The sequence below is a fragment of the Gekko japonicus genome, unplaced genomic scaffold, assembly GCF_001447785.1.
Source record: "Gekko japonicus isolate JY-2015 unplaced genomic scaffold, Gekko_japonicus_V1.1 scaffold665, whole genome shotgun sequence".
NCBI classification, from domain to species: Eukaryota; Metazoa; Chordata; class Lepidosauria; order Squamata; family Gekkonidae; genus Gekko; species Gekko japonicus.
The window spans coordinates 566,950-594,755 of record NW_015170294.1 but is presented as its reverse complement, the minus strand read 5'-3'; the positions used below and the strand labels follow the sequence as shown (position 1 = coordinate 594,755).

The 27,806-nt window shown below is 42.6% G+C and overlaps 1 protein-coding gene across 1 annotated transcript in view; it reads right to left on the bottom strand.

Annotated features, from left to right (window-relative positions):
* The window catches only part of ASCC3 (activating signal cointegrator 1 complex subunit 3), a 409,581-nt gene that overhangs the window by 80,858 nt on the left and 300,917 nt on the right, over positions 1-27,806 (bottom strand). Inside the window, exons 34-35 of the mRNA XM_015417908.1 lie at positions 16,084-16,195; positions 15,670-15,804 (exon numbers count right to left, since the gene is read on the bottom strand). Coding sequence (XP_015273394.1) covers positions 15,670-15,804; positions 16,084-16,195 — 247 coding nt within the window. The remainder of the gene's footprint in view (positions 1-15,669; positions 15,805-16,083; positions 16,196-27,806) is intronic.

The window sequence follows — 27,806 nt, the reverse complement described above, 5'->3', positions numbered from 1 at the left end:
GAGGGGAGAGGAGAGATGGAGAAGGCCAGGCTCGATGCTGTCCTCAACCATAGGCCTGGCAGAACATCTCTGTCTTGCAGGCCCTCCCAAGGTGGAGCTGTGGTGCATTCTCTAGTGTGTAGGGTTTATTGGATGTTTTTCTCTTGCAGTTCAGCCTACTCCTTGTTGTTTCTCTCTCTGCTATGTGTTAGTGTTAGTACTTGAATTCGGTATGCTATTGGCAGCCAGTGCAGTGTCTTTAGCACAGGCTGAATGTGCTCCCACCTGGGGAGACCCATCAGAAGCCTGGCCACAGTATTCTGCACTAGCTGAATACTTCCGAATCTGTGACAAGGGCAGTCCCATGTAGAGAGCATTACAATAGTCTAGTCTCGAGGTGACCATCGCGTGGATCACTGTTGCCAGGTCATTGCGGTCGTGGAAGGGAACCAACTGCCTAATCAGCTGAAGATGATAAAAAGCTGACTTGGCAGTGGCTGCTGCCTGGGCCTCCATTGATAAGGAGGCATCCAGGATCACTCCCAAACTCCCCACCTCTGGCGCTGGCACCAACAGCGCCCCATCGAAGGTTGGGAGTGGAATCCCTACCCCCGCACCACCCCGACTCAGGCACGGGACCTCAGTTTCAGCCGACTCAGCCTAAGCCATCCAGCCATGGCTTGTAATGCTCGGTCTAGGTCTTCCGGTTTGGAGCCGGACCGCCCGCCCAACATCAGATAGAGCTGGGTGTCATCAGCGTACTGGTGACACCCCAGCCCATGCCTCTGGGCAATCTGGGCAAGGGGGCACATATAGATGTTAAACAACATTGGGGAAAGCACAGTCCCTTGAGGCACTCCACAATCCAGTGGGTGCCTCCTGGACTGCTGTTCCCTAGTGCCATCCTTTGTCCCCGACCATGGAGAAAGGAGGTGAATCATTGCAAGGCAAGCCCCTGAATTCCAATGTCAGCAAGGCGGTGGGTCAGTAGCTGATGGTTGACCGTGTCGAACACTGCCGACAGGTCCAACAACAACAGCACCGCCGAACCACCCTGATCCAGATGCCCTTGGAGGTCATCCGTGAGGGCGACCAGTGCCATCTCCGTCCTGTGTCCAGGGCGGAAGCCGGACTGGAAGGGATCTAAGATGGAAGCGTCATCCAAACATGTTTTTTTCAAGAGAGGGCGATCCACTGCCTCCTTGAGCACCCCAGGGAACTGTCCCTCTGTGAAGGACTTGTTGATAATCTCCCTCAACGTGCCTTGTAACCCATCACAGCCAGCTTTAATGAGCCATGACAGGCACGGATCAAGGCAGCATGTGGTAGGGCAAACAGCTAGGAGGAGTTTGTTAACTTCCTCTAGACTGAGTGGGCCAAAATGATCCAAAACCAGAATCGAAGACATACATGGAGCCTCAAGCTCACTCACTGTTTCAACTGTGGCGGGGAAGTCGTGGCGGAGCAACAAGACTTTTATCTATAAAATAGCTTGCAAAACAGCCTATGTCCAGTTCTCTAGCATTTGGTCTGCCCTGTGGCAGTACGGTTATGGACTGAATTGTTCTAAATAATTGGGCTGGGCGTGAGCTTGCAGAAACAATTATGTCCGCACAGAACTCTCTCTTCACAGCCTTGACTGCCATCTCATAGGATCTCATAAATGTCCTATAAGATGCTCTTGTAGCTTCGTCACGAGCACGGCGCCACCGTCTCTCTGTCACAGCTCTCGCTTCATAAGCCGCAACTCCTGGATGAACCAGGGAGCAAGCTTAGAGCGAAGGCGTAGAAGGCGCCGGGGAGCGATCTCATCAATGGCTGCAGAGATTCGGCTATGCCAGTCCCCTACAAGCTTATCTAACAAGCCGCCAGGGGGCATTGGATCCCACGGAGCCATCTGGAACTGCACTGGGTCCATCTGGTTCCACAGGCAAGCTAAAATATGCTCGCTGCATAAACAGGGTTGGGATGGAACATTAAAACAGGCCCTCAGGGCATGGTGGTTTGACCATGGAACTGCCAAAGCAGTAACCTGGTCCACTGTTACCCTGGCCGTGAAGATCAAATCAAGCGTGTGCCCAGCCCGGTGAGTGGGGGTCGTTACATATTGGGAGAGTCCTAGTGCCATCATGGACAACACTAGGTCCGCTGCCCGAGTGGAGGTTGCATCATCAGCATGGACATTGAAATCACCCAGGACAATCAGGGATGGCAGGCTATTGGCTGGTGCATTTTTTAATTTTTTAAATTTTTTTATTTATCTTTCAACTTTCTACCCTGCTCGAACCCCCAGGGGTCTCTGAGTGGCTTACAGTTAATCGCTTATCCCTACCTATGGCCACATATGCTGGAGATGGGGACTGCCCTACCGGCACCCTGTGGAGGTCTTTTGTTGATCTTCTTCCTCCCGGTCGGCTTGTCGGCTCGGCTTTTTCCGGCTTCCGGCTCTCACTTCCTCCTTCTCCTCACGGTCTTCCGGTGGTGGATCAGCAGGCCCCTCTGGCGCGCAGGTACACTTCGGCGTGGCTCCGGCTCCGTCCGCTTAGGCACCGCCGCGCCTGCGCCTTCCACGAACCTCGCATCTCCTGGCTCCGCCTCTCCGCTGCGTCTGGTCCACCATGGATGTTACACTTAGTCGCCATCTTTTTGCCGCTCGCCGCTCGCCACCGATACTCCACAAACCCCCTCGACGGGGGAGGGTGCTCCCTACCATCTAAGGTAGGTACCCAATTTATCTACTCGCAGTTTTTGATGTTAATTCCTGCTTTCGAACCACTGGGTTAGTGGGAGCTGGGACAGGGGCCACATGCTCATTCTGGCCGCGGCGGGTTTCGAACAGCTGTTCGTAGATGTTACTAACAGACGTTTAACCACCTGTGCCACCGCACCCTCATTAGGTGGTCAGTACACCAGCCCAATTGCCAAACTATCCCCGGCCTCCCACACCAGGCCGGCACACTCAATGCCTGTGATCTTTGGTGGTGGGAGCACCCTGAAGGAGTAAGCCTCCCAGATGAATAAAGCCACTCCTCCCCGCCGCCCCCTAGTCTGCGATTGGTGAAGGACTGAAAACCCAGGAGGGGCAAGCTGGGAGAGAGCTACTGTCTCCCCTTCTCACACCCAGGTCTCAGCCATGCACGTCAGGTCTACATTCTGCTCTTGCAGAAAGTCCCGAAGGACCATGATCTTATTATTTATAGACCTGGCGTTACACAATGCTAATGTCAGAGGGTGTTTTATCCATCTTAGCCCCAGTGCCAACATTCCTCGGGATGGGACAAAGGCTGGAAGAGCTTTTCTGTTTCTCCACCCTTTTCCTATAACACCCTGCCTGGTCCCACCACTGTACTTTCCCCTCCCCAGGAGCACCGGAATCCCTTGACCCAAAATCACTGCCTCCAGTGGTCTCCGCACACCTTCAGATCACTGGTAGAGCAAGCAATGGAACACTCAAATAACCAATACCAGTAATGAGCTGCAAAATCCGATGCTGCCAGTTCCACTAATACACAACCTATCCTACCACCGTGTTCAGTCCTCTAATTGATTGCCAATGATAATCGAATTGCCTGGCCAGTAATTTAAATAAAGGCCAGACAAGAAGTTTTTTCAAATAATTCTTATCAATTAATTAATCAATAATAACAATCACTGCAACTATTTACAATTTGGTTGGATGGTCCTATAGCTAATAAAATCTTATCTAACAATTATCTCAATGAATTCAGCTATCCAATACATTCATTAGGCAGCTTCTAAGCTGCTTCCTTTAGAGCACAGCAACAGCAGTGACTAACTGCTTTGTTGGTCTGGGTTGCAGTTCTCTTTGTCTGCCAGTAGTTGTTCCAGGTCTTCCCGAGCTGTAATACAGCTGTGCAAGGGGGTCTCGTTGCCTCACTTGGTTGTTCTGCCGGGGGCACCAGCACCCCGTTCCTCGCACTCTCCCCGATGTTAAGTTCTGCTCTCCATCCACCTCTGGCTCTGGCCATTCAATCTGTCCCATTCCTGTTGTTAAAAGCTAGCCAGAAGGGTCCTGCAGAGCTGAGGTCTCCTCATCCCAAAAATCCACCAGCTCAGGGGGAAATGCCGCAGCTGCCACAATCACCCCGAGTTTTCTTTCAGTGTCAACTGTTGATTAGCAACATAGCCTTATGCATATGGTGGTGGGCTGCATACATACAGCTATATGCAGAGATTATGTGTTTACTTGTCAAAGAAATGGCTGATGGAACTGACCAGAAGTGTTTTCCCAAGCTCTACCATTTCCCCCACAATTTTAGGAATTTTAAGTTGTTCATATTAAATTAGAACATATTCAGCAATTATTTTTTACTTTTCATTTAATGAAGTGTATCTAGCCACCATGAGCCAGGAGGAAAGACAGGGTATAAATATTTTAATGAATAAGTATCAGTGTTCCCTCTAAGCTGAGTTAGTGTGAGCTCTGATCTCTGAGCAGGAGACAGAGCTGCTAGAGGGGTGAGTGTTTTTTTATTTGCTTTCACCTGAGGGGATTCAGCTGAGGATATTTTGTGGGAGGACTGTGTTTGGGAGTGTGTGAAAGCGATTAGAGTTGTTGTAGAGTCCTGGCTGCTTGAGAGAGGGAGAGGAAGGAGCATTGTTTGACTGTGATTGACTTTAATTCAGTATTTGAGAAAGCACCTTGCCAGAGGCACGAGCCTCTGGCACGAGTCGAAGGGCCTAGGGACTCTTAGACTAGGGGCTCTGTAAGAAGCCCAAGAAGAGCCAGAAAGCCAAGGCCCTAGGCTTTTTGTCTTCCCCGTAAGGTACGTTGCCTTTGACAAGAAAAACCACATAAATACAAAGGGTCTTAAAAGGGGGATTATATTTACTTATTTTAAAAGAATTATGAAGCCAGAATGCCAGCAGGGGGTTGGGGGCTATCCAGTGTTTTGCACGGAGTGTCACATGTATGACTATCTGCCCACTGGACAGAAGTCTTGGGTGTGTGCTCGGTGCAAGGAGCTCCTGGTTCTCAGGGAACGTGTGTGCTCCCTTGAGGCCAAGGTGGCTGACCTGGAGAAGCAGAGACAGTCAGCTAGGCGCACAGAAAAGACTCTCGGGGACTTGTTAGCTACGTCCCACTCTGGATCTGGCAGCCCCGCTGCTGTCAGGGAGCATGAGGGTCTAGGGGAAACAGGGCACCATGCTGAGGATAAGGGGAATGTGCCCTCAGAAGGGACCTCTTCCCCAGCTGGTGAGCGGCTCTCCTTTTGCACCAAGGAACCATCCCTGAGCAGGGTGGGAGGGGGGCTCTTGGTAGTGGGTGATTCGATCCTTAGGCAGGTAGACAGCTGGGTGGCGAACCCGCGTACTGACCGTATGGTGACTTGCCTGCCTGGTGCAAAGGTAGCGGACATTACGCGTGTTTTAGATAGGCTGGTAGATAGTGCTGGGGAGGAGCCAGTGGTCGTGGTGCATGTCGGCACCAACGATGTGGGGAAATGCAGTCGTGAGGTCCTGGAGGAGAAATTTAGGATGCTGGGCAGGAAACTTAGGTCCAGGACCTCCAAGGTAGCCTTCTCAGAAGTGCTACCTGTTCCACGCGCAGGGCCGGAGAGACAGGCACAGATCAGGAGTCTCAATGCGTGGATGAGACGATGGTGTAGGGGGGAAGGGTTCAGGTTTGTTAGGCACTGGGATACTTTTTGGAACAAGAGGGAGCTGTACAGGCGAGACGGTCTCCACTTGTCCCGAGAAGGAACCAGGCTGCTGGCACTTAAAATCAAAAAGGTGGCAGAGCAGCTTTTAAACTGAATATTGGGGGAAAGCCGACAGGAGATGAAAAGTCTCTGGTTCGGGTTGGCTCATCTCAGAGAGATGAGGGGGTACCTGTTGCTTTTCTACAGGGAGGTGGATTGAAATTGTCCACAGAGGCCATGGCTGGTGACATGGACTGCCGGACAACGACTCGAGATAGCAAGAGGAAGGATGCAGGCTTAACTTGTAAGGGAAATTACAGCTGTTTCTATACAAATGCTAGAAGTGTCCGAGGTAAAATCGGGGAGTTGGAGTGCTTGGTGTCGGAGGGAAAAATAGACATTGTGGGTATTTCTGAAACTTGGTGGGATGAGGAAAATCAGTGGGACACAGTGATTCCCGGTTATATATTATATCGGAAGGATAGGGGGGGAAGGGTTGGAGGTGGGGTAGCTCTGTATGTCAGAGAGGGTATAAAGTCTAGAAAGATTGAGAGGCTAAGTGAATTGGATTCGCTTCTGGAAGTTCTATGGGTTGAAATAGGGGGGCCAAAAGGAAACTTAACACTGGGAGTTTGTTATCGCCCACCAGATCAAAAGATAGAGGAGGATTATAAAATGATGAATGCCTTAAAGATAGCAACTAGACAAAAACACTGTGTAATAATAGGTGATTTTAACTACCCACACATTGATTGGGTCAATATGTGTTCTAGCCGGGAAAAAGAGATTGAGTTTCTAGACACTCTAAATGACTGTGCTATGGAGCAGATGGTCACGGAACCTACCAGGGGAGAGGCGATCCTTGATTTGGTCCTAAGTAACACTCAAGACCTGGTGAGAGATGTAAAAGTGATTGCACCGCTTGGAAACAGTGATCATAATGTTGTTGAGTTCATCATTTGTACAAATAGAGAATTGGCCAAAAAGACTCACACAACCATTTTTAACTTTAAAAGGGGTAATTTCTCTGATATGAGGGGACACGTGGGGAGGAAACTGAAAGGAAAAGTAGAAAGGGTCAAAACAATTGGGGAAGCTTGGGATCTATTTAAAACTACGATCCTAGAAGCTCAAAAAATATATATTCCGCAGGTTAGGAAAGGCACAAACAGGTATAGGAAAAAGCCTGCATGGTTAACAAACAGAGTAATGGAGGCTGTAAAAAGTAAAAAGAATTCCTTTAAGCAGTGGAAAGCTAGTCACAGTGAGGCTGATAAAACGGAACACAGGCTATGGCAAATAAAATGCAAGTCTGAGGTCAGGCAGGCAAAAAGGGAATATGAGGAGCATATAGCAAAAAACGTAAAAACCAACAATAAAACTTTCTTCAAATACATTAGAAACAGGAAACCAGCCAGGGAGGCAGTGGGGCCCTTGGACGACCAAGGGGTAAAAGGAGTATTGAAGGATGATAGGGAAATGGCTGAGAAGCTAAATGCATTTTTTGCCTCCGTCTTCACTGTGGAAGATGAGAAGTGCTTGCCCACTCCAGAACCACTGATTTCAGGAGGGGTGTTGAAAGACCTGAGTCAGATTGAGGTGACGAGAGAGGAGGTCCTAAAACTGATAGACAACTTAAAAACTGAAAAATCACCAGGCCCAGATGGCATACATCCGAGAGTTCTGAAAGAACTCAAATGTGAACTTGTAGATCTCCTGACAAAGATATGTAATCTTTCCTTAAAATCTGCCTCCATTCCTGAGGATTGGAAGGTAGCTAATGTCACTCCCATCTTTAAAAAGGGTTCCAGAGGAGATCCGGGAAATTACAGGCCAGTCAGTCTGACGTCGATACCGGGTAAATTGGTGGAAACCATTATTAAGGAAAGAATTAGTAGGCACATAGATGAACAAAACCTATTGAGGCAGACTCAGCACGGTTTCTGTAAGGGAAGATCTTGTCTCACTAACCTGTTAGTGTTCTTTGAGGGGGTGAACAAACATGTGGACAAGGGGGATCCAATAGATATTATTTACCTTGACTTCCAGAAAGCTTTTGATAAAGTTCCTCATCAAAGGCTCCTAAGTAAGCTCAAAAATCATGGGATAGAAGGACAAGTCCTTTTATGGATCAAAAACTGGCTAGTTCATAGAAAACAGAGAGTGAGTGTAGGTGGGCAATTTTCTCAGTGGAGGGTGGTAAGCAGTGGGGTACCGCAGGGATCAGTACTTGGTCCACTGCTTTTTAACTTGTTCATTAATGATTTGGAGATGGGAGTAAGCAGTGAAGTGGCTAAATTTGCGGATGATACAAAGTTGTTCAGGGTGGTGAAAACCAGTGAGGATTGTGAGGCACTCCAAGGGGATCTGTCAAGGATGGGCGAGTGGGCGTCAACATGGCAAATGGGGTTCAATGTGGCCAAGTGCAAGGTGATGCACATTGGAGCCAAAAATCCTAAATATAAATACACATTGATGGGGTCTGAACTGGCAGAGACTGAGCAAGAGAGAGATCTTGGAGTTGTAGTGGATAACTCACTGAAAATGTCGAGACAGTGTGTGACTGCAATAAAGAAGGCCAATGCTATGCTGGGGATTATTAGGAAGGGTATTGAAAACAGATCAGCCAATATAATAATGCCCCTATATAAATCAATGGTGAGACCTCATTTGGAATACTGTGTGCAGTTCTGGGCACCACACCTTAAAAAGGATATTATAGCTTTGGAAAAAGTGCAGAAAAGGGCAACTCGAATGATAAAAGGGTTGGAACACTTTCCCTATGAGGAAAGGTTAAAGCGCTTAGGGCTCTTTAGCTTGGAGAAAAGACGACTGAGGGGTGACATGATCGAGGTTTATAAGATTATGCATGGGAAAGAGCAGGTAAAGAAAGAGGTACTTTTCTCCCTTTCTCACAATACAAGAACTCGTGGGCACTCCATGAAACTGCAGAGCGGTCGGGTTAGAACGGATAAAAGGAAGTACTTCTTCACCCAAAGAGTGATTAACACATGGAATTCACTGCCACAGGAAGTGGTGGGTGCTACAAGCATGGACGGCTTCAAAAGGGAATTAGATAAGCATATGGAGCAGAGGTCCATCAGTGGCTATTAGCCACAAGGTATAGCTAGGGGCTCTGGGGCAAGTGATGCTCTGTCTTCTTGGTGCTTGGGGGGGGGGTCAACAGTGGGAGGGCTTCTAATGTCCTGGCCCCACTGCTGGACCTCCTGATGGCACTGGTATTTCTGGCCACTGTGTGACACAGAGTGTTGGACTGGATGGGCCTTTGGCCTTCTTTTAGGGCTTTCAGGAAGTCTTCCATCTTTAGTAAACAGTCTATGCCCCTCTTTTTCCCCCTCCTCTACCGATAATCCAGTCCAACCCGATGCAATATATCTTCCCCCACGAGATAATAAGGAAACTCACAGTCTTGTCCGTGTCTTTTCCCGGCTGCTCATTTATACCGTAATGGACGTAACTCTTTTTTGGGGGAGCTTCTCTTTGCTCTTTCCGACTTCTTTTCTGTGCTCCTGGAATATTGCCGAGTGTTACCAATAATCCTTTTTTATGCTTAGATAAAAACAACGGGTGGTCGCGTTTAGTAGAACATGGTGGCGGCCATGTTCCTCCTACCCTTCGCCTCGGCGTCGGGGCCGAAACTGGACACCCCCCGCCCTGCCGAAGGCGGGAGGGGCCAGAAAAAACGCCCCTTGCTCCAGCTCCCACTGACGGGTTGCTGGTCAAGCTCCCCTGACAAGCAGGGAGCCCGAGCAAAGCAAAGGAGTTTCGGGTGGGGACGGAGCACATCACGCTCCCACCCGCCCGTCAACGCGCCATACCGGAAGACCAAGGTTTGTTAGTCTTCAAACCTGTTAATGTTCTTTGAGGGGGTGAACAAACATGTGGACAAGGAGGATCCAATAGATATTGTTTACCTTGACTTCCAGAAAGCTTTTGATAAAGTTCCTCATCAAAGGCTCCTAAGTAAGCTCAAAAATCATGGGATAAAAGGACAAGTCCTTTTATGGATCAAAAATTGGCTAATTAATAGAAAACAGAGAGTGAGTATAAATGGGCAGTTCTCTCAGTGTAGGGGGGTAAGCAGTGGGGTACCGCAGGGATCAGTACTTGGTCCACTGCTTTTTAACTTGTTCATTAATGATTTGCAGTTGGGAGTAAGCAGTGAAGTGGCTAAATTTGCGGATGATACGAAGTTGTTCAGGGTGGTGAAAACTAGTGAAGATTGTAAGGCACTCCAGAGGGATCTGTCAAAGATGGGCAAGTGGGTGTCAACATGGCAAATGGGGTTCAATGTGGCCAAGTGCAAGGTGATGCACATTGGAGCCAAAAATCCTAAACATAAATACACGTTGATGGGGTCTGAACTGGCAGAGACTGATTGTCCCGGTTCCGTTGGTCCGGGACTCTCTGATGAGCCCAAGCTCAAGCCCCTCTCGGCAGTCCCCTCCTACCTGGGGACGGCCCCACAAGGTGCACAAGCGAACGGGGCGAAGACCGACGGGGAGAGACGCCCACAGCCAGCACTCGTCAAGGGCTCGACGCCTCCCTGGATGGGCCCGGGCTCGTGCACGCTGCCGGAAGGTGGACCCACAGGAGCCGCCGGCAGCAGCGCAAACCACGGGGCCGTTTGGGCCTGCCGACGAGGAATGCCCCACCCCCGAGCAGAGCATCGGAGCTCTTATAGGGAGGCGGGACCATCCAGGAATGACGCCTCGGGGTCCAATAAGGAGGGAGGGGTAGTTAGCACTGGGAATAAAAGGGGAGCCGAAAGGGAGGCCGGGGAGGAAGACATGCATAGCGGAGGAGGGAGACGAGGCGGCCCACGGTCGGAGAGAGAACTGACCCGGCCTGCGTCTCCAGTGGCTTTCGCTAGGGCCTAGGCTGACCTTGGTGATGGAACCAGGTAGCCAGCTCTGTTTCTGAGGCCTCCCGTTCCCCTTCTGGAAGGGAAAGAACACCCGGCGGAACGGCGACCGGGGGTAAGGACTCCCCCATTCACCAGACAGGGGCGGCACACTGATCAAGAGAGAGATCTTGGAGTTGTAGTAGATAACTCACTGAAAATGTCGAGACAGTGTGTGACTGCAATAAAGAAGGCAAATGGTATGCTGGGGATTATTAGGAAAGGTATTGAAAACAGATCAGCCAATATCATAATGCCCCTATATAAATCAATGGTGCGACCTCATTTGGAATACTGTGTGCAGTTCTGGTCACCATACCTTAAAAAGGATATTATAGCTTTAGAAAAAGTGCAGAAAAGGGCAACTCGAATGATAAAAGGGTTGGAACACTTTCCCTATGAGGAAAGGTTAAAGCGCTTAGGGCTCTTTAGCTTGGAGAAACGACGACTGAGGGGAGACATGATTGAGGTTTATAAGATTATGCATGGGATAGAGCAGGTAGAGAAAGAAGTACTTTTCTCCTTTTCTCACAATACAAGAACTCGTGGGCACTCCATGAAATTGCTGAGCAGTCGGGTTAGAACGGATAAAAGGAAGTACTTCTTCACCCACATGGAATTCACTGCCACAGGAGGTGGTGGCAGCTACAAGCATGGACGGCTTGAAAAGGGAATTAGATAAGCATATGGAGCAGAGGTCCATCAGTGGCTATTAGCCACAAGGAATAGATAGGGGCTCTGGGGCAAGTGATGCTCTGTCTTCTTGGTGCTTGGGGGGGTCAACAGTGGGAGGGCTTCTAATGTCCTGGCCCCACTGGTGGACCTCCTGATGGCACTGGTATTTCTGGCTGTGTGACACAGAGTGTTCGACTGGATGGGCCTTTGGCCTGATCCAACATTGGCCTCTCTTATGTTCTTATGAGTTAGCTCACAGTTTTTTAGCCTCCAGTTCACAAATTTTTGTCTTAGCTCAGGAAGGATGGCTCCAGAGCAAACTAATTTATGCAGTAGCCAAATCGGTCACTCACAACTTTAATCCCAGTAACTCACAAAGTAGATTTTTTGCTCACAAGACTCCACAGCTTAGAAGGAGCACTGATTACAGTATATTGTTTTACTTTTCTTGTGACTGAACACCATACAAATCAGGACATGAACAGCCTTCATTTTACCACTTTTCCTAAACCCAGACCCATAGGTCTGGTGTGAGGTAGGCTTGTTGTTGTTGTTAGCCATTCAGTCATGTCCAGCTCTTGGGAATTCTATGGGCCAGTTCTCTTCACGTTTTCTGATCTTGTACTGTTTCTTTGAGTTGTTCCATACTCAGGCTGGTGTCGACTTCTATGGTGTCTGGCCATCGTGTTCTTTGGCGGTCTGGTTTCCTTTTGCCAATAACCAATCCAAGCATAATTGCTTTTTCTAGTGAGTTCTTCCACATGACATGGCCGAAATACGTCAGTCTCAGTTTTATGATTTTTCCTTCCAATGACATGTCCTGGGAGGATGGGATAAAAATCTGAATAATAAATAAATAAATAAAATTATGTGCTCCATTACTTTCTTGTTTGTCACCTTCACTGTCCAAAGAGCTGTCCACAGCTCAAATGAATTGATTTTCCTCCTGTCTTGCTTCTTCATAGTCCAGCTTTTGCAGCCATAGGTTGCTATGGGGAACACAACAGCACAGATTAATCTGCATTTGGTTGCTAGGCTGATGTCCTTGGTCCTCCATATTCAATTCATGCTCATCATTGCTATGCGACCCAGCGTGATTCGATGTTTTATTTCTGGACTGCATTCACTGTTTTGGTTGATCTGTGATCCTAAAAAAGTTAATTCTTCCACACATTCGATCTCTTCATTGTCAACTGTTATTTTGATGTTTCTCTTCTCGGTGGTCATGAACTTGGTCTTTTTAATGTTTAGGAAGAGGCTACACTTCTCACTGCACTGCACTGCACTGAACATCAACTAGCTGCATCCATTTGGGGAGGGTTTGGGAGGAAAGTCAGACTCAGATGGTCCCACTTTTTTGGGTAATGGCAGAATGTCTCTAATAGAGATAGAGATCTTTATTTGTTTGAGTGAGACCTCCCCCCTCAATATGCAGATCTGGCACTGGGTTGTTTGTCTGCTACTAACAAGAAAATTCTTTACAATAAATTTTGGTTTTGAAAGGTCATAAAATAAAAAGACCAACAACCACAACTTTAAGCAAAAAACAGTTGCAGACTTAAACCCTCCCTACATATGCAAAATAAATACAAGAACACCGCATTGACTATTCCAGCAACAATGTTTTGCAGTATTGACAAACCTTTTTCCTTTTGCTTGGCCTATAGTTTTCAGAGCCAGCATCATTAAGAGATTCTTCAAATTACTTCTAAAATATCCATCTCCCCAAGGATTTTCACTTGCATCTAATTAGACTACTTACCCCAAGTCATGTAATTCCCTGTTGCCAAAACTGTTAAATGCTTCAATAAGTAAGTGAGAAAGGCATCAATGGAGCAAGACAGATGTAACACCAATGGTTAACAATAGAGGTGTGAAATGAGTCGCTTAATTATCAAGCTCATTAATGCATGGTGTTTAAAGGAAAAAAAAACCTTGGTGTAAGAATTCTGTTAAAATGCCTAGTATCTTCAACAGAGCATGGGATTGCAGAAAACTTTCAATTTACACATTTAACAAGGAAAACTGGGATAGTATTTTAAGTAATAATTATAAAAATCAACATCTGCAAAAAATAATTTTAGACTGAAAGATAGATCATTAGCACAAGAAGTCTTCACACAACCCTGTTACATTTATAAAAGCCAGATATACTGATGTTTTAAATGTTGGGTAATGTATTTGGGCATGGTAAACACACAATTCACAAGGAAAGGGCCTTTATGAAGCACCACAGACCTAATATGAAACTAATCTAACATATATTTTACCCAGGGGTCATTTCGTAGAAAAAAAGCTAGGGGGACTCATTAGCATAACTCATTAGCATATGCCACACCCCCTGACATCACCGGAAGTGTGTCCTCCCCACAGCCGGCGGCGACCTCCAGCGGGCACCAGCAGGGAGCTCCAGGCCCCGCCCTCCCGCACCTCACCCGGGGGGATGGCGTTCCCCCGCGTCCCCCCCCCAAATGACCCCTGATTTTACCACAGAACTAAGTGCCAAAATATGCCACTTTTAGAAAATAAACCTTCATGTTTGCCTTTAAACAATATTAGGCAGCAGTTTTGAAACATTCAGTGTGTGGAACCTTGACATCAGTCAATTTTCCAGAAACTTGAGGAAGGGCAATGTAGTGACATGTACACATTACCTTATTTATCCTGCCCTGGCAAAGCTAAGAGCTATGCTTGTTAAAATGTTGCTGATTGCTATGCAGATTTACTGGGGCAATTACAAAATGTTTATCAAATGTATTTTATTGTTTCACAGCTTTCTCTAATATATTTAGGCTGCATATTTTTTCTGTTATGGCCACAGATTAAACAATACATTTGATCAACTGATTTCGTTTAAGCGGGATCCACAACTTTTGTCCAGCCTTGGAAGTGGCTGCCCTGGACCTACTCTCAACCAAATCCTCTGGCACACGCAGAGGGGCCACAGGCAGGGAGGGATTTACCTTTCCCCTACAATATCTAAGAATTCTTTGCAATGCCTACAGAACCCAGAAGAGGAGGAAAGGCCTGTAACACTTTGTGCAAGTATATAAATATGATTGCTAAGAAGAGTCCCCCAAAGAAACCACGTGACAGCATTTGTGAAGCTCTGGATTTAAATTACATAAATGGTTTAAGTAATTTAACCAATTCAAGTGTTGTTGATGTATGATGAGAATGTTACTAAGCATTAATATCCTTGCTGTTTAATGAAGGTCATATACTACTTAAAGAACATCATCTCTGTACATGATATTTTACAGGATGGTGGACACTAACACCAACAGAATAGAATCACGTAGCCACACGGGGCCAAAAAGCTAAGTCAATGCTTCCTCAAAGGCAGAGTTATCTGCATATCAGCATGCCAAAAAACAAACCACATAATCTAGTAAGTGTTCTTCAGACAATTAGTGCAAGAAATCAAATCCATGCACTGTGGGGTGGGGCAGAGAAAGGAGGAAGACAGATAAACAATGAAAAATTGGTTTGAAGTCTCGTTGAATCTCTTCTCAATGACATGGATCCAAAGAATTCAACAACAAGGTCTGCATACCTGGTTTTACACAGCAGCTTCTCATGCCACATGCCAAATGTTTTAAAAACAAGGGGCTTTCAAAAGTGGCTTTTGCTACAGAATGGGGTTCTGACCTTTGAAAGAAAAAAAGTCAGAATGTCGTCTGGGCATACCCAAAGTAACTCTCTGGATTCCAACCAATGTGCTTCAACCCTTTTTTATAATAGAAAGTCATACTACTGTATAACATACTTCATCTGCCACAGCACCTACCTCTTGGCTGCCAGACAATACATTAAGCTGGCATGAACATAGCTTAACATTAAAACCAGCAAAGAACCTTCCACTCTTATTGCATATTTTTAGATATATTCAAAGTGTAAAATATTTCTTTAAAATGAAGGACCTTCCAAGACTATTCCTGAGAGAAAATAATATATAACGTTCAACAACTGTACATTTTTGTAATCAGTGCTTTCACTGGCATTAATATCAGTTCAGGATCTATTTGCAGAACTCTTCCAAATTAAAACAGATTGTAACCTTTGATACCTATTTCTCTGCAAATTCTATCATATGCTAGGAAGCTATCACTAAATCTACATTGCATGTTAACATACAGGTGTTCATCAATGCTCCGAAGTATGCTTGGTCTGATAAGATCTTGTGCTTATCACAAGGGAAGTTGGAAATTGTGTTCTGTAGCTCATCTATGAATCCAATTTACAAACAAAATATAGATACAAATTTTATTATGCTAACACATATTCGTTAGGCAAATTTAAAGATCCTAGGGAAATTACTGGAGACAAACCCCATTTTAAGACAGTGAAAGCCCCATTTCTCCAAAGTACTGGAAACGAAAAATAACACTTTGGATTAATAAATAAATAAGTAAAAATACAACTTACTGTAAGAATTGAGAGCAGTTCTTCTACACTACATTCAGGTTTTAAACGCTCCTTGAACATTCTTACTGTTGGATGCTTCAAATAGTAATATGAAGCAATGCGGCCTAGAGTGAGAGGTTCAATGCCACGGCCATCCTATTAAAAATGGGGAAAATGCAGTTATTTTATATAAATGTAATGCAACATGGTTAATACTCTGCTTCAGTTAATCACATTTTATACTGTATTCTAATGGCGGTGTTTATCTGTGTATTTAAATCAAACAAAAGTGATTAAAAAGCTTAATTCTGTTGTAAAAGAAGGTACCATACCCATATTTAATTGTACAAGAAACTTCAGTACAAAGGGTAATCCTTCATAAAGATTATCTAGTTCTTCTTTCTTGACTTTTAATGAAGTATAAAATAACCATACCTCTCCAATTTTAATGCAGTAAGAATATTCCAGTTTGATGAGTGACTTCTCAACAAGGCTTGAAAGGAACTTGTTAATGTTGTCTTGGCTCACATCATCTAAGTTATAGTAACTGCATAAATAAATGAAAATGCAACAGAAGAACTTTTAAAATACTGCTGATACATGAATAAGGAGATCATGATGTACAGCAGACACAAACACAGTACGGACTGTGATTCCCATAAGAATTAAATGTGTTTTCATTGGAAGCAATGGCCACCACAAATGAAACTCTTCCCCAATGGCATCAAAAACTGTTGTGAGTAAATGGCTGTATAAATAATTGAGATGTGACCCCTTCCCATAAAGTCTATACTTCTGCAAGGCTTCATAGTCACAGCTGATACTTCCTCTTTTGGATATTTTATGGTTGTTTCTATAGATGGATTTTTAAGAAAAGAAAAATAAAATGTCAGAAGCTGTCTAATGGGCCTCCAAATTAGGTATATTTGTTCTTGCTTGTTGTATGAGTCATTTCCTAGCCTTAGAGTGTATGTGTCGTTTTGATTATTCTTGAACAGATATTATAACCATGAAAGTAGCTTTAAAGTATACCATGAGAAACCAGTTTAATTTTTAATAAGCCTGAAAACACATACTCTATTTACCTGACAGAAAACATTACTTTCCCACATGTACTGTCAAGAAAAAGAGGAGCCATCTTAAATTTGCATACAAGTTACAGTTACATACAATAATGAAAAATTATGTTTAACTTTTATTATGGGGATCATCTTACATTCAGGGCCATCTTCTTTTCAAGCTAATATGGTATTGTTACTAAATACGTTACTGAGCAGGATGGAAAATTTTACTTTACTTGTGAATCAGACATTTCACTAAGGGTGATGATATACATCTTACCTAGTATTGTTAGTATAAATTTACTACGTATCTAACTGTATTAACATATGTAGCAGAACACACCTACTCTGGCCTGTAGGCCCTGTTCCACTCTGCCCTCCAAGGTTTTCCCAACATCTGGAGAAACTTTTTTTCTCAGGTAACCACTGCTACCACCTGACCTTTGTAAGGAATTGCCCACTGAGAGGGTCAGGACTCCCAGCTTCCCCTCCAAGTTCTGAGGCATTGCCTCTGTGTCTCCCACTGTCCAGCGTCTGGTTACAACGGGGATCATTTACTGCCTTGTGCACCCCTGGAGGAATAGCTACTTGTCAACTGACTGCCTTCCCCCTGGAACTCCTTTTAAAATAGTGTGTCCAAGACGGTGGAGGTCTATATGGTACAGAGAACCACTACCAGCATCAAAAGTTATAAAGTATTTATTAAAAAGAAAATGTTCACAAGCATACTTTTAGCACAGCACCAGAATGAGCAAGGAATTCAAAAGAAATTGGTAAAACACAATTCCTCTGTCCCTCTCTCTCTATATATGCCCTATCAGATGTCAAAATATAGGACAGGCTCCTTAGCTAAGGAAATTACAGATCTCTACTGAGTTACCATTACCTTGAAACTTCCTTCAGCTGTCCAGGCCAAAAGATGGCTAAGGGCTGCCTCCTCCAGAGTTCTGAGTTCTGTCTGCTCTGATGGACTCAGCACAAAAAAGAAAGCTTCTTCCTTGCTCCCCTGAGTTTTATCACCTCTCTCCTCCCCACCCACTGACCTGGTCAGGCTAAGTCAGAGAAGCTTTTCCTGAAGTCTCCAGAATTTCCTTCTTTTTTTAAAAAAATAAATTTTTATTACAATCAAAAATTTTAAATGTAAAAAATGGTACAGCAACACCAGTAAAACAAACAAAACAGAACAGAGTTAAGAGTTCTGTCTGCTCTGATGGACTCAGCACAAAAAAGAAAGCTTCTTCCTTGCTCTCCTGAGTTTTATCACCTCTCTCCTCCCCACCCACTGACCAGGTCAGGCTAAGTCATAGAAACCTTTCCTGAAGTCTCCAGAATTTCCTTCTTTTTTTAAAAAAATTAAATTTTTATTACATTCAAAAATTAAACATTAAAACAATGGTACAGCAACACCAGTAAAACAAACAAAACAGAACAAAACAAAGGAAAGGGCCTTAAATCATATATAACAAGTTTAAAGTTCTTTTGAATTTCTCTGTACTTTGCCAAATAATTTAAAATAGGGGACCAGGTTTTCTAAAATGTGGAAACTGTTGCTGGTGAAGACAAAGAATTAAAATTAAAAGTTAATTTAGCTAAAACATATTGTTCCCAAAGTCTAGAATACCAAGTCAAAACAAATGAGGCCGAAGGGGATTTCCATTGAGAAGCAACTGTAAGTTTTGCAGCTGCTAGTAAAATACCAATAATCACTTGTTTCCATGTTGGTAAATCATCATTCGGAAGTAATCCCAGAAGCAGATGTTCAGGTTATCATCTAGTCGGATCTCAGTAATTGTATAAATTGTCTTCAGAACCATATGCAAAAATGTTGAAGCACTGGACAGGTAAGCCAACAGTGGAGGTAATCACCCTCAGAACCACATTTTTTCCAGAATGCTGGGCTAAATTCTGGAATAGCAAGCATGAGGGCTTTTGGTGTCAAATACCAACGGGATATCACTTTGAATGTTTGGTATCTCATCACCAGAGCAGAGGAACTGAATTCTGTTGAGGACCATATGGAATCACATGTAAATGTAGGGTCAATTGAAGAAGAGTATTTCTGCCATTTAAGTTGGTAGGGTTTCCAGGTTGAGCGTTTCCAGAATATCATACAAGGTTGAAATTAACCCCTTCTGTTTTTCAGGTTAATGACAAAGAATGCATTTGAAAGGAAAAAGCGGGGTTCGTAAGATCTCTGGAAAGTTACTCGTAAAACAAAAATGCTGTATTTGAAGGTAAGTAAACCATGGAATACAGTCAGTCAATTTTATCTTCCAACAATGTTTTTGTCATTAATGAAGTCCTGTCAGAAAGGTCCAATAGTCATGAGAGTTGTCTCTGTTTCCAAAGTACCAGAGATACTGTTGACGTGCTTTTAAAAAACCAATAATGAATCATCAAAAACGAGAATTGGGAAATCCGTGGGAGAAGATTTGGAGAAAGTGCATCCCAAGTAGAAAGAAGTGCTCCCAAATGAGGATTTTTGAGCTGCTCACTTGCAACGAGATTGTGGAGATTGCCCCAAAAAAAATCTGTCATATCAAACACAGGCAGAATGCTTGTAGACCAACGTCCAATGAGTTGAAGATGTAGGAAATAACAGCTGTAGAATAAAAGATAATAGGGCCACATGGTACTAATGAAAAAGACTTGGTAAACCAAGACCTCCATGTTTACGTTGACACAAAAGAGTATGTTGGTTCAATCTATGTTTTTTGCCCACCCATAAGAACCGCAAAAGGATCTGTTGCCATTTCTGTATAGTTGAAGAAGGAATAGTTACTGGAATGGCCCTAAACAAAAATAAAACCTTTGGGAGCAAAAAAGACTTAATAATTTCATATCTATCTGTCCAAGTCAGAGTGGACACATTCCATAAAGCTAATTTAGCTTGAATATCTGTAACTGTTTTGTCATATTACATTTCAAGAGGTCAGTTGTAGCCAATGGTATATGAATACCTAGATATTTAAATTAGGTTAATGTCCATTCATATTCATAAGACTGTTGGAACTCATCCCTTTCAGCTTGCAACAAGTTTATGGGCATAATCACTGATTTACAATGATTTATTTGCAGGCCTGAGACTTGTGGAAAGTTTTCAAGGAGCGTCTGAAGGGCCTGTAAAGAGGTTTCTGGCTTTGTCAGGAAAAGAAGCATATCATCTGCAAAAAATTGATTTTATATGTTTGTTGTGCTATCTGTACTCCTTTGATATCTACTGCCTGCCTAATGGCTATTGCTAATTGTTCAATAGCCAACACAAACAATGCTGGTGATAAGGGGCAGCCCTGCTGTGTACCTCATTTGATTTGCAGAGAATCCGACACACTGGTATTAATTTTCATTCGTACCTGAGGAGTATCATATAAGTATGGCTCATAGAAAGCATGGCCCAAAGTTCATATTCTCTAACACTGCAATCAGAAAAGAAGGTTCCAAACAGTCAAATGCCTTATGAATGTCCAAAAAGAGTAACAGCATTTTAATATTGTTAGTTTGTGTATAGTGTTTGATATTAAGTGCGCGATGCGTATTCTCTATAAGATCTTGTCCGGGTACGAAGCCAACTTGGTCAGGATTAATATAATTTGCAAGTAATGTATTAAGCCTTGCTGCCAACACTGCTGTAAAATTTTTATAATATTTATTAAGAAGAGAGATGAGTCTATGAGAGGAAGGTAAAGTGAGATCAACACCTTCCTTTGGGATGATAGAAACTATTGCTTGCATCTAGGACATAGGAAGATGGCTATCCATGAGAATCTTATTACAGGTAGAAGCCAGATGCCCCATTAAAAAATTAGTATATTATAAAATTCCACTGTTAATCCATCCAGTCCTGGAGACTTCATATTCTTAACCACAGTTGTAAGTTCTTTAGGCATAAAGGGGTGTTCCAGAGTCTCATGGTGATTTGCGGATAGTAAGGGAAGTTGAAGAGGATCAAGGAATTGAGAAATCGCTGCTTTATTCGGATTTGAAGATTTGTATAACTTAGCACAGAAGTCTCTAAAGATCTTAGAAATGGTCTCTGTGACTGAATGATGAACACCATGAGAATCCTGAATTTCCAAAATAAAAGTAGAAGATTTCTTTTTGGCTACACGGTGCTTCAATAGTTTGAGAGACTTTGGACTTTGAGCCCAAGTCTTCTGCTTAAGGAGAAGTAGCTTTTTTTGGATGCTCTAATTCATGACATGCTGAAAGGAGTGCTTTGTACAGTCGCTGGCCTCCATATCTTTTATGTGCCTGCTCTAATTCAGCAGTCTTCAACATCACCTCATTATATTTATCACGTTTCTGCTTTTTCAGGAAAGAGGACTTTGAGATGATAAACCCCTAAATAGTGGGTTTCATAGCGTCCCATAAATGAAGTTCTGAAACTCATCCGTGGCATTAGTTCTAAAATAATCCTCAATTTCAGTTTGTAACTCTTCACTAAAGGTTCTGTTTGACAATAAAAATTATTAAATTTCCATAAAGGTCGACTTGTATGTTGTTCTTCTAAGCACAAAACACATTTGACCCAATTATGGTCAGACCAAGAAAAGGGGCCAATCTCAGAAGAATGCAAGTCAGTCAGAAGAGTTGGCAATGCAAGCAAAAAATCTATTCTCGAGTAGGTATGGTGCCTGGGGGCAAAGTATGTATAGTCCCAAACAGATAGTTTCAGAGCTCTCCAGACATCAACTAAATCACATTTACAAAGAAGACTTATGAGGCCTGTACACATAGAATAGACCTCCGTTGCTGATCAGAGGGATCAGCCACATAGTCGAGGTCTCTTCCCAAGAGGACTTCTCCATCTTTAAAGATTTCAAGTACCTCAAAAGTAGAAGTCAAATACGGAAGTTGTTCAGTATTAGGTGTATATATGTAGCCAATTGTTATCATTTAGCCATTTAACTTGCCTTTAATTTCTTTCTTGAAGTCTGTCTAATATTTAACACCTCCACATCTTTGTTCCCTGCTTGAAGGGGGGGGGTGTTGACCATACCGTTATCTAGACCTATTAGCATTTGTATGGATGTGGGCTGAGGTAAGTCTGGAAAGCAATTGAACTGACCTCCCCCCTTCCTGCCTGTTCTCTGCCGATAGTGAGAGTGAGCGTGAGAGAGAGAGAGAGAGAGAGAGAAAGAGTGAGAGAGAGAGGGGAGAGAGAGAGAGGAGAGAGGGAGAGGAGAGAGAGAGAGAGAGAGGAGAGAGAGAGAGAGAGACTTTTAAAACTCAGAGTGAAGGTTTTGCTCATCTCAAACATTCAAAGGAAAAAAATGCATTTCTTCACAACATAAAATACTAATTTAAAAAGAATTACAGTAAAAGGTTTGTTACCCAGCACTCATGGGAAAGGGGGGGGGGATGCTGGTTAATCAAATGCATCCTGTCCTGCCCCCTGACTAGAAGAATCCCAGGAGCACTCCAGCAGAGCTGGCTCTTGACAACTTGAGTGGGGTACTTGTGTGCCCGAAAGAGACAGGAGGTTGAGGGGGATAAGCTTGTCCTCTGGGTGATAGTTAACTGAACGTTCTGGAGAATCAAGCGCTGAACAACAAAGCTTTTACTACAATACAAGGCAAGCATGTATGCACACTAGCACTGAAGTTGCATTTCATTTATATTTTACTGTTCTATATGAGCATTTGTTCTACATACATACACTTTCATCTATTATTTGTGGTCTCATTTATTTATTTTTAAAATCCATAGTTTACGAAATTGTACAGTATGCCTTCTACCAAATTTGAAGCAGTGTGCCAAAAAAGCTGGCACAGAAAAAATCAAGATGGGGATAGCAGAACACAACTAAAATAAAATGATTTAGGGACTGAAAAATATTAAACATTTGGCAAAAAAGAAACAAAATGTGAATAAATGCAGGTGTAATTGTGCAAACATAACATAAATTAGAAAATAAACATAATCCAGTGATGAGACAATGGCTAAAGAGGGGGACAGATTAAGACCTCAGACTAGAAGAACTGCAGGGAGCTTTTATTTTTTTGATATGAAAGAAGACTGGAAGTGTCTGTAATTCATGACAGATCACAGAAATATATATTTCCATCTATGCTTTTGAGTAAGGAGAATGAGGCTGTTACTTCATGCATTATGTATATGTATTTTTCTGTGTCAACGGCCACATTATATCATTCAAAGGCAAGCTGGCTTTTAGGAACATTTTAACACAGGTTATTATTTAAACAGTATGCCAAAGTTTAATTAAGATTTGACAAAGTGGTCTATTTTTGTTTCAGTAATCCTAGTAAAGGATAATAACTTTAACTTTGATTTCAATATGAATATTGACATTTTTTCTCTCTCTCAGTAGATCTCACAAGAAGTTAACTGGATGATAGAAGCCAGGTGCCAACTGATGTACACCCAATCATTTGGGCATGGCCAGTGGATTTTTTAAAAATGCAGAACCAAATGCCATATCTCAATCTTCTTTAGAAACTCTCAGTTAGAATTGGGGTGGGGAGCACTGTCTGCTGTTTAAGAATTCAAAGTCTACTTGGGCACTTTAAAACAGTCACATGGTTCTTTGGATCTAAGGCTACTTGGTTGGATCCAGCACAAAATTAACACCTGTGCTCTTGCACAAGCAGCAATGCAAGAAAAGGTAGCCACTTGTGCAAAGCAAACTTATTGCATTATAATATATAGGGATGAAAGTGCTAGGTGTTGCACAAGAGGATGTTCCTACTTGCATATTACTGGATCCAAGCCATAATTCATTTTACTGGTAATTCACCCAGATTGTACATCAAATAGCATCTACTTTTGAAATATCATCATGTTTATTTTTAGCTACTCTAATTTATCTAAAATTATAACTGTAGATTAAATAATGGCACTTTAAAAATTGTGTTCTATAAAAATAATGAAATACTGAAGAAGTATAATTTAGACTGTATGAAGAAGTATAATTTAGGGAATAATTTATGTGAACATTTTCCTTTTGTCATAATATTATTTTACAGTTTAAAAAATAGCCAATATAATAAGAATGCAATTAGACTGTGATCCAGAAGGCCTTTAAAAAAAAGCTGTTTGTAGAGTTTAATCATAGCCCACATATCATCACCATTATTGTTAATACCATCAACAAGAACTTAAAACACAGTATCAATATCAATACAGTGCTAGAACAGGATTTTGTTTGGCACAGTCACAGTTACACAGAACACTACTGATCTAAACCAGCCTTTCTGGTTTGAAAAGGAAAACCGAATGCTTAGAAAAAGCAATGGATTCCAAAATGATCATATAATTCCTAGGAAACTTAAAGATTAATGCAACAGTAGATTTTTTATTTTATATGCTTATGCTTATCATTATTCACATACATATACATTACACATACTTTACACATACTTATGTGTACATAATAAGCATATACACTAGCATAAATAGTATTTCAAAGTTCTAGGAATGTGATCTCAAGCATGATACTTCTGTCTTAGTAGACAGAATAGGTGCCAAGCTAAAAAAGATTATTTTTTAGTTTAAAGGCTGGTGTGTGCAAAGTGCACAAACCCACACTATATATCAGCTGCCACCTTCTGGGTAACTATATTATCTAACTATTTAATTGCAGATAAAGAATAAGAAACAGTGCAGTTTCATGGTCACTGCATTGAATCATCTAGCCATTATTTTCCCTCTGCTTTTTTTTTTTGGTCAGTACACCATTTCATTTATTTCTCAGTGAAACCCAGTTTCACAATAATTGACTTGTCAGAAACTCTAATTTATGAGGCTGGGCTCTGTAAGCCTTCTCCTATATTGGGCTCAACCTGCACACAAGCAAGGTTGAATATTTACAATGCTGTTAACAGGTGCTGAGTTGTTTAATGATTCTAATAGCCAGAAGCGTACTGAGAAAGCCAGCGGGATCACAATTACAGGCTGTTTGAACACAACAATTACTCGTCCCTTGAGAGGTGTGAAAGTCAAAGGCAGTTTTATACTAACAGCATCTAGCACATGGGGTAGACAGGCTAACTTCCATTAGTAGCCCATTGGGAAAAATGGAATAACAAACCCCTAGGCACCATAAAAATTTACAAAGTACATAAAATTTGAACAAACACTGAAGGAACTAACTTTTAAAACTGGCTTTTAAAAAATACATAACACTCTTACTTCCCACAGAAACAACTGAACGTATCAACAACATAACAAGAAACATGAATTTATTTTTCTAATCTAAGCGAGTGTGGAATTTCATCAGCTGAGAAAGAAAGAGACGTGCAGAGACATAAAATGCAGATGAAGTTACACAGACCATTTTGGGTTTAATGTGGACGGTGGTGGCAATTGCTTCCTGTTTAGTTTATGTAAACCTGACCGAAGATCTCCCTGGGAAATTTTTCATCAGCCTTGAAATGGTGCTGCTATAACTGTCAGATCTGTGGAGTCATTTGTTACAAACACCATGTTTTTTATGTTCAGATTATACGGTGGTAGTAATGACACAGATAATGAAACTGGGTTCCAGGGACGGCTGAAAAATACGACAAGGAAAACTCTTGCTTGGATTCGAGAGGATTTCTCCGGAAAACCACAAGAGCTTAACTCAAGCATTTTTTCTTTAAGACTGAAGAAAAAATGAAGAAAAGCTTCATTTAAAACATAAGGCAGAGATAAATAGTTATCCTCAAAGGATATTTCATTTGGTCATTTTGTGACACACTATAATTAAGGTGATTTTTCTTGATGTTAATTTTTCTAACCATGGATATGAGGCTTAGGTAAGATCTGTTATTCTGAGCATACCCTTGACAGATGAAACATTGGAGAGATGATCCAATCAATGAGATCTCTGGTCCTGTTCCAACATTAGTGGATCAACATGCATCAATGGGAAGAAAATCAGACATTCCCATGAGAGTCAGAACAGTTGCAAGAGAAAGGAGGTTTCTGTCACTAAGGAATTAATCAACGGATCATCATTATCATTTTTGACTGGGAAGTAAAGTGAACCAGATGCATTATAAAAATGGTTTGCAATCAGCACTCAAAAGTGCTGTACTTTGCACTGAAATACTGTTGTTGTTCAGCCACACAGTCGAGTCTGACTCTTCACGACCCCATGGACCACATCACACCAGGCCTTCCTGTCTTCCGTCGTCCTCTGGAGTTTGCTTAATTTCATGTTCATGTTTAATCATCTCATCTTTTGCCATCCCCTTCTTCTTTTACCTTCAATCTTTCCCAGCTTCAGTATCTGGCCTTCCAGGGAACACTCAGGGTTGATTTCTTTGAGGATTGACTGATTTGATCTCCTTGCCTCTGAATACTTAATACTGCATTGATTTCAATGGGAATGAGCTGCATTTCACTGTCAATGGATTACTTACCCAAACTTGTGAAACTGTTTAACTGTTAAAAGTCAGCAGATTCTCTTTTTAAAAGAAACAGTTTGACTATTTCTACCTCAGGAGGGCTGCACCACAGTTACCAAAATTTATGGCTGGCATGAACTTCTGGAGATCTGAGCAGAAATTAAAGGGCCTACAACCAGACTGGGAGAAAGCTACATTGCTAGAGAAAATAAACAGGACAAATAAAAAAATGATCCCACAGCTGGGAAGTCACTATATCTCAGTCTCCCAAGTACTAGATGAAACTGTTATGATTCTGTGGAGCTGCAGAAAAAACATGGGTCTTGCCAACTGTGAGTCCGACACAGTATGCTAAGCCTATAATATGTGCTACCACCCTGCTAGTGCCCAACTTCCTATGAAGAGTAATTTTTTTAACGGTTGGACAATGAGATCTGGTACTGTTTTGGTATTTCTGTAACCTTACTGTTTTCCATACAATATGATTTGAGAAAGCGTAATCTTGCTGTGACTATTTGACTCTACACGAGGGTAATATATTAATTGAGAATGTTTTCCCAAAAAAATCCAGTATACCAATACTGTACTGGTATTGGGAGCTGGGATTTTTTGGGAATCCTGATTTTTTTTCACGTCTAAGAGACACAAACTGAAAAATAGCAGTTAAAAAAAAAAAACCTGCATACCCCCAATGATGTCTTCTCTTGCCATTAGTGATGATGCTGCAAGGGGCCTCATGGTGAAAACAGAGAAGGGAAACTGATAACATATCAATATCAGGACAATCCTCACCCTTGCAGCTCTGATTTTCTCTGAGTGTGTGGCAAGACTGCAATATGAATACCAGTACCTGATCTGCAGCATGTTTGCAGCATGTACACACCACCCTCAAAGAATCTCGTTTGTGCCTGATTTCTCATGAATAGCAAAAATGGATTCAGACAAATGTGTTGCCAATTAGAGTGAGGATTAAAATTGGGGAGGTTCACAGTGACATGGTGGGAATCTCTGGACTGTGACAATGTTTAGAAAACCACAATATGAACAAAAGATTTATGAAAGTTAGCAAAAATAATGGTATTTTTCATTTAAAAATACAACACTAATTTCCCCCATCTTTTCGTATTTTCCTATCCGTCTTTTATCAAAGAGCCCTTTGAGAGATCCTTCATTTACACCAGAGAACCTCAATGTGGTGCTTGTGGGCGCTATGGTACCCACTGACATCTTTCTTGGTGTTTGACAAGTTGTTTTAGAAAATGGGTGGGACCCTGTGGAGATTTTGCCCAGTAGAACTCCTGATTGGCTGTGCAGATTTTTAAAGAGATGTTTCAGTAGCAACTTCTACTACAACACAATTTCAAAAGGCATCCTGTTAAACAAAGCTTCTGTGGCAGCCATTTTGTGGTTGCACCCACCACCCTATGTCAGAACTTCAAAGGTGCTGCAGACTTTATAAGTCTGGGGACTCCTGAACAAAATATAGTAAAGGTAAAGGCAAAGGTTCCCTATCTCGAAAGCCAGTCGAATCCGACTCTAGGGTTGCGGTGCTCATCTCCGTTTCAAAGACGAAGAGCCAGCGCTGTCTGAAGACGTTTCCGTGGTCATGTGGCTCGCATGACTAAACACCAAGGCGCACGGAACGCTGTTTACCTTCCCACCAAAGTGGTACCTATTTATCTACTTGCAATTTCTTGCTTTCAAACTGCTAGGTTGGCAGGAGCTGGAACTAGAGACGGGAGCT